Source organism: Mesoplodon densirostris, chromosome X (genome assembly GCF_025265405.1).
Source record: "Mesoplodon densirostris isolate mMesDen1 chromosome X, mMesDen1 primary haplotype, whole genome shotgun sequence".
NCBI classification, from domain to species: Eukaryota; Metazoa; Chordata; class Mammalia; order Artiodactyla; family Ziphiidae; genus Mesoplodon; species Mesoplodon densirostris.
This window is the reverse complement of record NC_082681.1, coordinates 73,567,882-73,582,546: the sequence shown is the minus strand read 5'-3', so window position 1 is coordinate 73,582,546 and position 14,665 is coordinate 73,567,882. Positions and strand designations below refer to the sequence as shown.

General features: G+C 34.4%; 1 protein-coding gene across 6 annotated transcripts in view; it reads right to left on the bottom strand.

Moving 5' to 3' along the window:
- The window catches only part of ATRX (ATRX chromatin remodeler), a 236,528-nt gene that overhangs the window by 83,082 nt on the left and 138,781 nt on the right, over positions 1-14,665 (bottom strand). For all 6 annotated transcript variants that reach the window (XM_060088120.1, XM_060088116.1, XM_060088118.1 and 3 more), the window contains 6 exons: positions 12,315-12,452; positions 10,596-10,771; positions 9,109-9,226; positions 2,894-3,024; positions 649-737; positions 347-519 (listed from right to left, as the gene is read on the bottom strand). In XM_060088120.1, the coding sequence (XP_059944103.1) occupies positions 347-519; positions 649-737; positions 2,894-3,024; positions 9,109-9,226; positions 10,596-10,771; positions 12,315-12,452 (825 nt within the window). The remainder of the gene's footprint in view (positions 1-346; positions 520-648; positions 738-2,893; positions 3,025-9,108; positions 9,227-10,595; positions 10,772-12,314; positions 12,453-14,665) is intronic.

Below are 14,665 nucleotides of genomic sequence, written 5' to 3'. Positions count from 1 at the left end.
TAACAGCATTGCGAGGCTGCTCAAGAATTAAGTTAGCTAACATGTGGAGTGAAAATAATACAGAGTTTAGGCATATACATGTGAATAAATGTTAGTTTTTCTTTTTTCCCTTCCTCTTAAATACCAGAGAGAGCACAATGGCTTGCTTGTAATTCAACATTCATCAAATATTTGTTGTTATTACTTGTATCTGATTATCCTAGATGCTTACCAATTGAGGAAAGATATTCCTTTGAGCCAACTAGTGAGGATAATTATTAATAACTGAAAAAAGCACTGACATTACAATGATATGATATTTTCTAAATCAATGTTCCATGATAAACACAACATTTATCAGACTCACTTTCTTCCAGCTTTAAAGAAACTGAGGGATTGTTTCCTGTTTCATCCACATTTCCTTCACCACCTCCTCGAGATCTTGAATTCCAGACTTTAATCACTTCAACATCATTGTCACTGCCGCTTCCACTTGAGCTACTATCTTTTTTCCCCTTTTTCCCCTTTGTTTTCTTCTTTCTAAAAAAAAGAACAAATTCAAAGTATTAGGAAAACACAGGAAAGATACAAGTGCCAATTACTAGAGGATGATCAGCAAGTAGGGATTTTAAACATGTCAACACAGGGCACAAAAAGTATTCAATTTACTTTGTATAATCATCAGAGCTTAAACTCATGGAGGTTTCTTCAGAATCTGAAGCTATAAATTCATCCATACTGTCTTCATCAAAATATCCCTAGAGAAAAAAAAAAGATGAATGTTTTAAGAATTTATATCAATTTATACTGGAAATTATATAATGTTTATTTCATTTAAGGATAAGTTAATTGTGATGAGATAAGGAAGAACTGAAGAACTATCACAGATTAGAAAAAATAAAGGAGACGTCACAGATATCAATAATAAACAAAATGTGAAATCTTGGATTGAATCATGAAAAAGAAAAAGGATGTAAGTACAAAAACTGATGAAATCCAATTAATGTCTATTGTTTAGTTAATAGTACTAACCCAATGTTAATTTCTTAATTTTGACCATTTTACTATGGTTATGCAAGATGTTAATCTATGACAAAGGAGGCAAGAACATACAATGGAGAAAAGACAGCCTCTTCAATAAGTGGTGCTGGGAAAACTGTACAGATACATGTAAAAGAATGAAATTACAACACTCTCTAACACCATACACAAAAGATAAACTCAAAGTGGATTAAAGACTTAAGTGTAAGGCCAGAGACTATAAAAACTCTTAGAGGAAAACACAGGCAGAACACTCAGACATAAATCGCAGCAAGATCTTCTTTGACCCACCTCCTAGAGTAATGAAAATAAAAACAAAAATAAATAAATGGGATCTAATGAAACTTAAAACCTTTTGCACAGCACAGGAAACCATACACAAAACAGAAAGACAACCCACAGAATGGGAGAAAATATTTGCAAACGAAGAGACTGACAAGGGATTAATCTCCGAAACATACAAACAGCTCATGCAACTCAATATCAAAAAAACAAACAAACCAATCAAAAAATGCACGGAAGATCTAAATAGACATTTCTCCAAAGAACATATACAGATGGTCAAAAAGCATATGAATATATGCTCAACATCACTAATTATTAGAGAAATGCAAATCAAAACTACAGTGAGGTATCGCCGCACACTAGTCAGAATGGCCATCATCAAAAAATCTACAAACAGGCTTCCCTGGTGGCGCAGTGGTTGAGAGTCCGCCTGCCGATGCAGGGGACACGGGTTCGTGCCCCGGTCTGGGAAGATCCCACATGCCGCGGAGCGGCTGGGCCCGTGAGCCATGGCCGCTGAGCCTGCACGTCCGGAGCCTGTGCTCCACAATGGGAGAGGCCACAACAGTGAGAGGCCCGCGTACCACAAAAAAAAAAAAAAAAAAAAAAAAAATCTACAAACAATAAAGACTGGAGAGGGTGTGGAGAGAAGGGAACCCCCTTCTACACTGTTGGTGGGAATGTAAACTGGTACAGCCACTATGGAGAAGAGTATGGAAGTTCCTTAAAAAACTAAAAACAGAGCTACCATATGAGCCAGCAATCCAATCCCACTCCTGGGCATATACCCAAAGAAAACCATAATTCAAAAAGATATGTGCATCCCAATGTTCACTGCAGCACTATTTACAATAGCCAGGACATGGAAGCAACCTAAACGTCCATCAACAGACCAATGGAAAAAGAAGATGTGATACGTATATACAATGGAATATTACTCAGCCATAAAAAAAGAATGAAACAGTGCCATTTGCAGCAACATGGACGGACCTAGATTGTCATACTGGGTAAAGTAAGTTAGAGGACATATATCGCATGATATCACTTATATGTGGAATCTAAAAACAGGGTACAAATGAACTTATTTACAAAACAGAAATAGAGTTACAGATATAGAAAACAATCTTATGGTTACCAGGGGGAAGGTGGGGGAGGGATAAACTGGGAGATTGGGATTGACATATACACACTACTATATATAAAATAGATAGCTAATAAGGACCTGCTGCATAGCACAGGGAACTCAATACTCTGTAATGACCTATATGGTAAAAGAATCTAAAAAAGAGTGGATATCTGTATACGTATAACTGATTCATTTTGCTGTACACTTGAAACTAACACAACATTGTAAATCAGCTATATTTCAATAAAAATTTTTTAATAAGGTTAACATTTAACACTCCTTCCATAATCACAATGCATTCAAACATATAGTAATTAACTAGAAATAAAATAAGTTGAATTACTGTACCAAAAAGAAAAAAATTTTTGAACATACAGTACGTCTATACAGATCAACCTTTTTCCTAAAGCTATTCTGCTTCCAACAGATACCTTTTGATCAACTTTAGGTTAGTTGATTTACCTTATTTTCTTTGCTAATGTAGTCCAGCTGCAAACACCAAGGATGAGTCCAGATTCTACTTAACATCTGAAAATCTTGGAAAAGTTTTGCACCTGCCTTTCCTCTTCCACCTTCACTGCTATTACCTACACCTGATCAAAAGAAAAAAAGAGTTAATTGTTAAGACATAAGAATTTTCTAATTCAACCAAGGTGTTTCTAAATTAGGGCCTTTATCTGTGCCTCGGACTCCTTTGCCCATGTAGAGAATCTTATAGGCCCTCTTTCTCAGAAAATTTCAAAACATATAAAATAAATAGGGTTACAAAAGAAACCCATTATACAGAAATTATCAAGATGTTTAAAAACAAACTTTTGATATAGTGGTATGTGTACCTTATTAATGCATTAAATAACAAGCTATAGCAGTAATTTTAACAACTACCTGAAATTCTGAAGCATTGATAAAGGTAAATTTGAGATATCGGTAATGACAATAATATATAGAAATATTTCTGATTTCTAGTGGTAACAAAGTCACAATTAATATTAATACTACTTTGGTTTGTTGCCTACATTAATAATTGGAAAAATGCTGTATTTTTGATAGAGGTTAGTGAAAACATGTAATTTTTTTCTTATTCAGGTTTTTCTTATTCAGGTCCTAGATTCTAACCATAGACCCTAGATTACAAACTTCTGCTTTAGATAAAGCCACTCTCTGTATACAGCATTTTAGCAACTCTTTTCAATTATTCTTACACCAAAAAAAACTACTTCTAAAACTTATGTTTTTCATGTTGGAAAAAATAGATTTCTTTTGCCCAGAGTAATTTCAACAAAATTATATATTTTATATGAAAATGAAGTGAAAATTAAATGAATGCACGTTTCATTAATATGACAAAATCATCAAGAGGGTAAAACACAGAAGAACAAAGCTGACTTTTTTTAAAATAAATTTATTTTTGGCTGTATTGGGTCTCTGTTGCTGCACACGGGCTTTCTCTAGTTGCGGCAAGCAGGGCCTACTCTTCATTGCGGTGCACAGGCTTCCATTGTGGTGGCTTCACTTGTTGTGGAGCACGGGCTCTAGGTGCACAGGCTCCAATAGCTGTGGCACGCAGGCTCAGTAGTTGTGGCTCACGGGGTCTAGAGTGCAGGCTCAGTAGTTGTGGCGCATGGGCTTAGTTGCTCCGTGGCATGTGGGACCTTCCCCGACCAGGGCTGGAACCCGTGTCCCCTGCATTGGCAGGTGGATTCTTAACCACTGCACCACCAGGGAAGCCCAAAGCTGACTTTTTTAAAAAACAGCATTTAAGCAATAACATTTTTCTGTCCACAGTTTTAAAAGATGTAAATTCACTGATAATTAATCTCTTCTCTCCATGGGGGACAGGAGTATATTCAGTAATAATATGAAATATGAATAAGAATGCGTAAACGTCTGGTACTGATTATTTTGCCTGATAGAGGTATTTCCACTGTGTATGACAGAAATCATTGCTGTGAAAATTGAGGCATCTAATTTCTTGATATACAACTGTTCATAGCATTCCCTTATAATTCTTTTATTTCTGTAAGGTCAGTAGTAATGCTCTTTCATTCTTGATTTTAGTTATTTGTATCTGCTCTATTTATTACTTTGTAAGTACAACTAAAGAGTTATCAATTATCTTGATTGTTTCAAAAAACCAAGTTTTGGTTTCAATAATTTTCTCTACTGTTTTCCTTTTTTCCTTTATATTTATTTCTGATTAGTCTTCATTATCTCCTTCCTTCTTCTTGCCTTGGGTTCAGTTTGCTCTTATTTTAGTTTCTTAAGGTAGAAAGTTAGTTATAAATTTGAGATCTTCTTTCTTAATATAGGCATTTACAGCCATAAATTTCCCTGGAAGCATTGCTTTACCTGCATCCCCTATTTTAGTATCTTATGTTTTCATTTTCATTTACCTCTAAATGTTCTCTAATTTCCTTTGTGATTTCTTCTTTTGACTCATTGGTTACTTAAGAGCATGTTATTTACACATATTTGTGAATTTTCTCACTTTCCTTCAGTTATTGGTTTGTAATTTCATTCTAATGTGGTTAAAGAAAATATTCTGTGTGGATTTTATTCTTTTATATTAAATGAGGCTTGTGTTATGCTCTAAAATATGGTCTATCTTGGAGAATGTTCCATGTGCACAAGAGGAATGTGTATTCTGCTCCTATTGGACGGACTGTTCTACAGATGTCAGTTAGGCCTAGTTGATTCATAAGTGCTTTTCAAGTCTTCTATTTCCTTGCTGATCTTCTGCCTAGCTGTTCTATCCAATATTGAAAGCCTTATGAGTTTTTTAAATTAATGTGAAGAAATGAGAGATTTCAAAAAATAGTAAGCTAAACAACTACCATTTATTCTCCAAGAAAGGCTGATTAAAAAGTCAATTTTTATTTTGGTGGGTGAGAACTACTCTTGTACATACCATAAACATCTTCTATTATAAAAAAATTTCTTAAGACTTTTAGGCCTAACTGGCTAGGGTAGAATGTTAAAGGGGAAAAACTGAAGTCTCCCCTACCTACAGTACTGATATGTGTTAGAGTTGATATTCTTTGTGAGGAATGGGAACCACATAAAAAGAATATGCTAATAAGTTAGGCAAATAAACATCCACAGAAAAATGTTCTCTATACAAGAGAACTGACAATTATTATTGAATCATTGTATTCTAAAAAAAAATGTTTTGATGCCAAATGGCTTTATTTGGAAATACAAGCACAAAAAAGGGCAAGTAAATACATAAAGACAAGTGAGTCTTCCTTTCACTTGAACACTTAAGAAGCTGAGGTATGCCTGTATCTTGTTCTGGTTTTGATTTACATTTCCCTGACGGCCAACCATGCTGAGCATCAGTTAGAGCAGTGATACTCAAGCAGAGGGTACATCAAAATCACCTAGAGGGCTTATAAAAATGCAGCTGCCTGAGCCCTACTCCAGAACCACTGAATCAACCTCTAATGTGTGGCACTTAGACCCATTCATTTTTAGAGACAAAATGATAATACTGTTCTCTATTTTTAAGAGTACAGTTCAGTGGTATTAAGTATAACTGAAATGTTGTGCAACCATCAGCACTCTCCATTTCTAAGACTTTTTTCCATCATCCTAAACAGAAACTCTGTACCCATTAAATGAATCTGACTATTCCAGGCACCTCTAAGTGTAATCACACAGGATTTGTCCTTTTGTGTCTGGCTTATTTCATTTAACATGATGTCTTCAGGATCCGTTCATGTCAGGATTTCTTTCTAAGACTGTAATATTCCATTGTTTGCATATATCACACATTTTGTTCATCTACTCATTACCTGATGAAGACTTGGATTGCTTCCATCTTTTTGGCTATTATAAATAATGCTATGTAAACATGAATGGGTAAGTATCTATTAGAGTTCTTGCTTTCAATTATTTTGAAAGTGGAATTCTACCTAGAAGTGGAATTGCTGGATCATATGGTAACTCTCTGTTTAACTCTTTGTGTAACTGCCACACTACTTTCTCCACAGGAGCTGTACCATTTTATATTCCTAGCAGCAATGCACCAGGGTTCTAATTTTTCCATATCATTACCAACACTTATTATCTTTCTTTATCTGATAGTCATCCTATTGGGTGTGAAGTGGTATCTCTTGGTTTCAATTTACATTTCCTGAATAATTAATGATGATGTAGAGCATCTTTTAATGTGCTTATCAGTCATTTGTATATCTTTTTTGGAGAAATGTCTGTTGAAAACTTTGCCCATTTTTGAATCGGCTTGTTTGGTTTTTCATTGTTGTTGTTGTTAGGTTGTAAGAGTTCTTTATATATTCTGGATTTTATCCCCCTTTTAGGAAAGTGACTTACAAATATTTTCTTCCAATTTGTGGACTGTCTTTTTATGTGCTCCATTTTTGCATTCCTTAAGACAGTGTATGGATTTTAATACTGATTTAGGCTTAAAATCAGGCTGTTTGAAAACTAAGTATTCACACTTGTAAAACCTAAAGTTGTTTACTGAAAGCAGAGGCTTACATGTAAATATAAACTTCTGACACTTGATGGTAAAAAGGAAGACTGCAGGATACTTTTTAGAGAACAAAGGAAAATTAAGAGGATGTTAATTTTCTTGAAATTCATTAAATTTAGCCTCTCATGACTTTAATTCTGTAAATATTAAATATATTATAAATTATCACTACTAAAACTAACATCAAATTGTTGCTAGTATCAAAAGCAAAATTTATGTGAACTTTTAAAAGCCAAGTCAAATATAAAAAGAGTCAAATATAGAAACAAAAGAATTTCTGTAATATGTAACAGAAAAAATACCAAACATTTATTTATTTTTTTCTTTTTTTCTTTTTGCGGTATGTGGGCCTCTCACTGTTGTGGCCTCTCCCGTTGCGGAGCACAGGCTCCGGATGCGCAGGCCCAGCGGCCATGGCTCACGGGCCCAGCCGCTCCGCGGCATATGGGATCCTCCCAGACCGGGGCACGAACCCGTATCCCCTGCATCGGCAGGCGGACTCTTAACCACTTGCGCCACCAGGGAGGCCCCCAAACATTTAAAATGCAAGTGAGATAGGTGAGTGACATTTTGGGAGAAACACTTTGATGGTTTCAGTGAGAATCAAGATAAAGTAACCTTTAATATAATCCATTTAGCTTTTTATGGAAGTTTTTTTCAAGGGGGCTATTAACTCAGTTTATTCTACTTTAAGGAAAATAAAACATCACATTTAGTAGGGGGAAAACCCAAGACATTCTCATGACTGAAAGATTCATGGCATCAGATAATAATTTAGCAATTATACCTTTCTGAGTTTAGAAGCTTTGGCAATTAGTACTTTAGATATTTACTCCTATCAACTGAAGTCACAAAGAATGAGGTCCCTTTAATTCTTAAATATTGTACTGCTCTCAAAGAGTACATTTTAATATCTATACATGAGCTATTAACATTTTGCTGTTGGTTATTAAAGACAACTGATTCTTTAATATTTGAAAACATCTAGTACATTCCTCACAATAAAACAAAATTTCAAATGGAGAAAATATTAAATGACCAAATTTAGTACCCTTTATTACTCAGAGATTAATGAAAGATAGGTCTGATAATCCCTCTCTTTCTCTCTCTCATTGGAATTTCTATATTTGGTTACTTAATCATGTCTGCAAGTTTTGTCATTCAAAACAGAATGGTACTGATAGAATAAATCTAATAGCTTATGATTACTATACAAATGAAACTGTGTGCCTTGCTGGAAATGATCTCCTTCCAAAAGTCAGTCAGAAAATTGTTTTTATAATACAGCAAAACAACATTTCTATAAAATAAAAACATTCAAATCCTCTTTTCCCCAAAGCAGAACAACTGTTGAGGACTATCATCATTATTCTACTTTCTAAAATGCACTGCTGCCACAAAGAGTATTACTTTAACTATTGATAGGATATGAAGTATCATTCTAATATGTGTGTATACACCTCCACCCTCCGTTATTTTTTGATCAACTATTGTATCCACAATGGCTGAAGGGTGCCTTCTAACCTGTAGCTCCTAAATAAATCTGGCACATCACCTGGGGAAAGGTACCAGAATAAAGTGACTAACAAGTAAAAAAATTCACTCCAGACCAAACAGAAACTAAAGTTTTACTCTGTGAACAGTGACAACCTTGGGCACACAGACATACACAAACACGTGAGTTTACTGATGACGAAACAATATCTATTCATTGTATTTTTTAAAATCACATAGAAACTAGTACAAAATAAAGTTCCGCATAATGTCATCACCCATAAAATAACCTGTTATTAACATTTTTGTGTATTTTAGGCATTTGTGCATATTTTTACTGTAACATTGGGACATAATATGTGTGGTGCTTTGTATTTTGCCTTTTTTTCCCTTCAAACTTTGTCAATTTGATACCTAAGAAATGATTTCATAAATTTGATTTACAGGTTTTTTATTATTAATGTGGTTGGATATTTTTTAAATAATACACTGGAATTTTATTTATCTTGAATATTAGTTTTTTAAATTAGAAATATTTTGTGCTTTTACAATATAAACATACTCATTTTATGCAAATGTAAAATTGCAAAAGAACAACTGACTTGGTGAAATTATCAAGACAGCATTCTTCAGAAAAAGAATGCTTTAAGAGAGAAAACAAAAACAATAAACTAAGTGTATTTGTTACCTGTCAAGTGATCTAAGTAGTACTGATAGAGTTTGCACTGAATAGGAGTCATTCTCACAGCTAACACGTATTCATGTTTTGGAGGCAAGAACTTTGTTAATGCTGTATAATCTTTCCTCTGCAATTAATAGAAAGAGAATGAAAATTAGTTAAATATATGACAGGAACTAACTGTTCTAAGAATTATCATTGCTTGCAACTAAAAAAATGTACATAAATAAATAGGTACCAGACATATAAGAAAACATTTACTTAAACATATTTACCCTCTTTAATCACACAATGATCCCATATAATTGAAGTTAATGCATTTCATGTGACTATACAATATGACGCACTGGTAAAAAGATACTGCAACACACCAGGCAGGTTTTAAATTGAAGTGGCCATATTACCAAGTGAGCAATTTAGGTTTTCAAATGGTCTCCTCTATATAGAAAGAAAGAAAAGAAAAAAAGGTGGGGAGGGGATATGGTAGGTAGTGCTAGCAAAAAGACTTGCTTTAATCATACAGTAAAACCATTGAATCAAAGTTTGATGCAGTCTGGGTTATCCTTTGGGTAAGATGTGCCAACATGCCAGAGGATAACACATAACGTCAGGGGGAATGTTTGCCCAACTGAGAAAACAAGCCAAGTATAGGCACTCTTGAAACCATTTAATATAGGAACAGGAAAGAAAGAACACTAATGTGCTAGATACAAATGACTACCTAAACCAGAAAAACACTGCCTAAGTAGCAGCAGTAATACAGAAATACAGTACTAGCTAGTACCTCTGGCTAACCTGAACAAACAGGATGACTTCACCTTATGTAATGATAGTATATTCAGTCAAAAGGATAGCCTGTCTCATCTGTTACATCTGTTTTGCTACCATTAATATCTAGTGTCTTAAGAAAAATACAGAACTAAGAAAAAATGCACACTGACCAACTGGTCAGTCTCTACATACTTATCTACTCATTATAACAAAGGTTTACTGAAGATCCGTGTGTAAACAACACTATTAGCCCATTAAGGTTACTGTACGTACTTGGAATTAATAAAACTATTTCTTCAGGATTACATTAATATAGCTTCACTCATAATTCATAATTGCCTTTCCTAAAACCATTTCAAACAAATGAGGTTTGGAATACTATACTATAGAATTAGGTGAGCACAGAAATTTCTTAATCATAATAGCTATGTTCCTTTTACATACTCCCTATCTTAAGGATGAGAAAATCTAAACAGGAACATATTAACATATGAAGTTATACACCTAGCAAATGAATTAATCAATTATGTTCTAAACCTCTCAATGCAATTTTTTTAAGTTCAATGCTGCATAAACTTTGGAAGAGACTGCAAAGAGATTTAACTATAAAACTATTGATACATACTGAAAGGAGAAAGAAAACACAAAGTTTGAATTCAGAAAACATTTTGAGATTGCAATATATCAAAGTAACAATATTTTATTACTGTGGAATGTACTTGTACCTGAACACATCCAGCTAACATTTCATAGAGAATGTGAGCACGTTTTTTCATTACTCTGACATCTACCATGGTAGAATCTGCACACTGACCATTTTGGATTGGATTTATAAATCGATTCCTGAACTCCTTAATGGATCCAAGCAAATTTTCTTTGATAAAGTTAACCATGCAATGATCTAAGAAAGAAGATATTAGTTCATTAACAACAGTAACGGCTAAAAGAACTGAGAACAATTCTCTGATAAAATGCTCGTGTCAAAAAGGCATGCCATGGAAGCATTACAATTAAGCTACAAAGAAAGAACACCAAACTGAGTGTAGACTAATACTGGTTATCAGTATGATCTAGAACTGGATTACCTAAATCAGATGAGAAACTCAAATAAAACCCATCTCAAAATTCTAGACATAAATGTTTAAGAAAACACTGAAGAACATTTTATTTGAACTCACTAGTCTTTTTAATAGATACTGAGTATAAAACAACTGCTTTATAATTCTAACCATGATTTTTTGGTCAGCAAGGGAATCTTGTGAAAAAAACATAGATACTGAATCAAAATAATAAAATCAGGTAATAAACTACTATATCAAATTTCATATTAACTGATTTAGTTCCAGAAGTCCTTAACAGAGTAATCAGTTGCCCTATACTATACAGGACCACAATGTGAAACAGGGCAACAGTCTATAAATGGGGCAACAGAAAAGGGGGAAACTGGAAGAGACAAAAATATAGACACATATTATAGATAAATATAAACAAGGACAAAGTGAGACAATAACCAGTATTACAAATAATAAAATAGAAAACAGTAACTATAAATACACCAAAAGAATGTAAATAACATAAAAATAACAAAAAGCTATCAGAACAGATTACAATGGGAAATTTCAATTTGTTATTTGCCGAGTAACTCATGTTCCCTCTTTACTGCCACCACACACATATGAAAATGAGGGAAATTCACAAGTCACTTCCCTGGGTTCACATCATCTATCCTCAGCCTCAGCAAACTATATCCTGACATCAATTCAACATAGCTCTCCTCCAATCTCCACCTTCCTAAAACTTTTATGCTTAGCATTTCTTTTCAATTTCCTATCAGTACCTCCTCCAAAACTGGATATATTTTGTTACAATATCTCTGAATAGTCACAAATGCATTTGTATTTTTAAGCAATCATTAAGACTTCTGATACCTTGCATATACTTTAAATTCTATATTTGTATTTGAACACTCATAATGGCACACCTCTTGACTGTGGTTTACCATTTATATTTATAAAACATTCCACTTGATGGGCTTCCCTGGTGGCGCAGTGGTTGAGAGTCCGCCTGCTGATGCAGGGGACACGGGTTCGTGCCCCGGTCTGGGAGGATCCCACATGCCGTGGAGCGGCTGGGCCTGTAAGCCACGGCCACTGAGCCTGCGCGTCCGGAGCCTGTGCTCCGCAATGGGAGAGGCCACAGCAGTGAGAGGCCCGCGTACCGCAAAAACAAAACAAAACAAAACAAAATATTCCACTTGAAATGAATGGTATACTTTCACAGTAGACTAAGAATGGACCTATGTAGTTCATGGTCAGAGACTATACTAGAATAAACTAAAGATAGGCAGATGGCGATGTGGCAAAAATATATCTGAGGCAATGCCAATACTCTATAGCATAACTACAGATATTGACTCTATAGCATAACTACAGATATTGACTCACACTCAATTAGGTTATTTTGAAGTGGGGTTCCCGTTAAAATAATCCTCCTCCTTGATCGTATAGAATTCATAGCTTTTGAAACAGCAGATGCTTCATTTTTTAGAATATGGCCTTCATCACAAACAACAAAGTCAGGGCCTAGAAAGACAACATTTAATTAACATATAATAAAACTAAAAATATAATCCATTTAAGTAAAGTTAATCGTTTTACAGTGCTGCTCTTGTGGAAAGATAAAACAACATCCTGATAAGTTATATTTTATCTGTATATGGTTAATGTGGCTCTCACTAGTATTAATTTTATTAAAGTAGAGTATTAAAGTACAACTATGGCTGGTACTTAAGGTTCTCTGAGAGTACAAAAATAGGCAAGAATAGAAATAATCACACAGATGAAAAGATCCCAAGAAATCTGGGGTATCTGAAAAAAAAAGTATCTTTTACAAATAAAAAAAAGTATCTAAAGATACATTTCAGCACTAATGTATCAAGTTAAAACTATCAACTGAGACTAAAAGCAATTTATATATACATGAAACGACAAATTTCACAAGTTACATTTTAAGAAATAATATATAAATCACAATAGGCCAAGTAGTATTTCCCATTTGACTTATTCCTAATAACTAATACCCATTGCTGGGGAAAAATTTAACTGATAAAGGACCACTAAACTGATTGTTACATGGGTATGGGGGTTGGGGGGAAAACACCTTCCAAGCTGTAAAAGATCTCACAGCTGAGAGTGACTCTTTCAAAATAAATACATATGATTATTTTATGAAAATAACCATATGTATTCTTTGCTAAAGCATCCTATAAACACAATTTGCTTGCTGCTTAACGTACACACAAATTACTTAAATATTGATTTAAACAACAGCAGTTGTCAAATTATCCCCTATATGTTAGGCATTATAGAAAATGCATCTTCTATGTGATTTCAAAAGTAACTGCTTCAGTATGCCTGATCAAATAACACAACTGTTATTCAGTATTTAGATGGGGCTACATGAATAGTAAGACATTTTTAAATTACTAATCGACTTTCTAAAAACTAAAATATGTATCTTGCCTTGTAAATTACTTTTTACAGAAGTGATTTAAATGATTTCTACCACCTAATATTCAGTGTTCATGAGGGTGTGGTGAAGCAGGTACTCTCATATACTCTTTGTGGAAGTCTAAATTAGTATCAAACATTTTGGAAGACAATTTTACAGTATCTCTTAAAATGTAAAATATGTGCACCCTTGACCCGAATTTCAACTTCTAGGAATTTATCCTTAAGATATACTTCCAGGAGTACCCCAAGATACATAAAATATTCTCTGAAGTATTGTCTGTTTAGGGTGGAAAATTGGAAACAACTTAGAAGCTTGGCAAAGGGGGTTAATAAAACTATGCTATAATGGAATGTCACAGAACTAAACTTAATGATGTAGATTTCTATGTAATAACCTTGAAAGATATGCCAAATATGTTATTTATATTATTAAACAAAAAGAAGAGTTTCAATATCTATATTATGATCCCATTTGTATTTAAACAACCACCTCAGGAAGGGTGATTTTTATCTATATATACATATATGTAGTAAAGGATTAATCTGGCCCAAAGAAAAGTTTAGCCTTTGCCTCCACCTCTAGGGAGGTAACCTCTAAACTCCTGGAATGTCTGACCTGATAAAAATATCTCTGCTCACCTGGATGGCTTGGGACAAATCAGATAGTCTATGCTAACATGATGGGGGATGAAGGGAGAGCAGCTTTGGTCATGTGGCATCTTCTCAACTTCTGGAGGGGCTAGAGACTAAGATCACCCGCATGGGTGGTCAACCATGTCTATGTGACCAAGCCCAAACTCTAGATACCAAGGCTCGGATGAGTGTGCCTGGTTGGCAATACTCCATGTGTATTGTCACACATCACTTCTGGGAGAAGTAAGTGCTGCCTGCACGATTCCACTAACAAACTGGGTGTGGAACTCTCCTGGGCCCTGTCCTATGTGCCTTTTTCTGTTGCTGATTCTAATCTGTATCCTTTCACTGTAATAAACCATAACCATGAGTATAAAGGCTTTTCTGAGTTCTGTGAATCCTAGTGAATTACTGAACCTGAAAGTGGCCTTGGGAACATCCAAATATTGCAATATAAAATACATGCTTGCAAAAAATATATAATTTAAAAATAGGCAGAGGATCCAAAGAGACATTTTTCCAAAGACATACAAATGGGCAACAGGTACATAAAAAGCTCCTCAACATCACTAATCATCAGGAAAATGCAAATTAAAACCACAATGAGATATCACCTCCCACCTATTAGAATGGCTATGATTAAAAAAAAC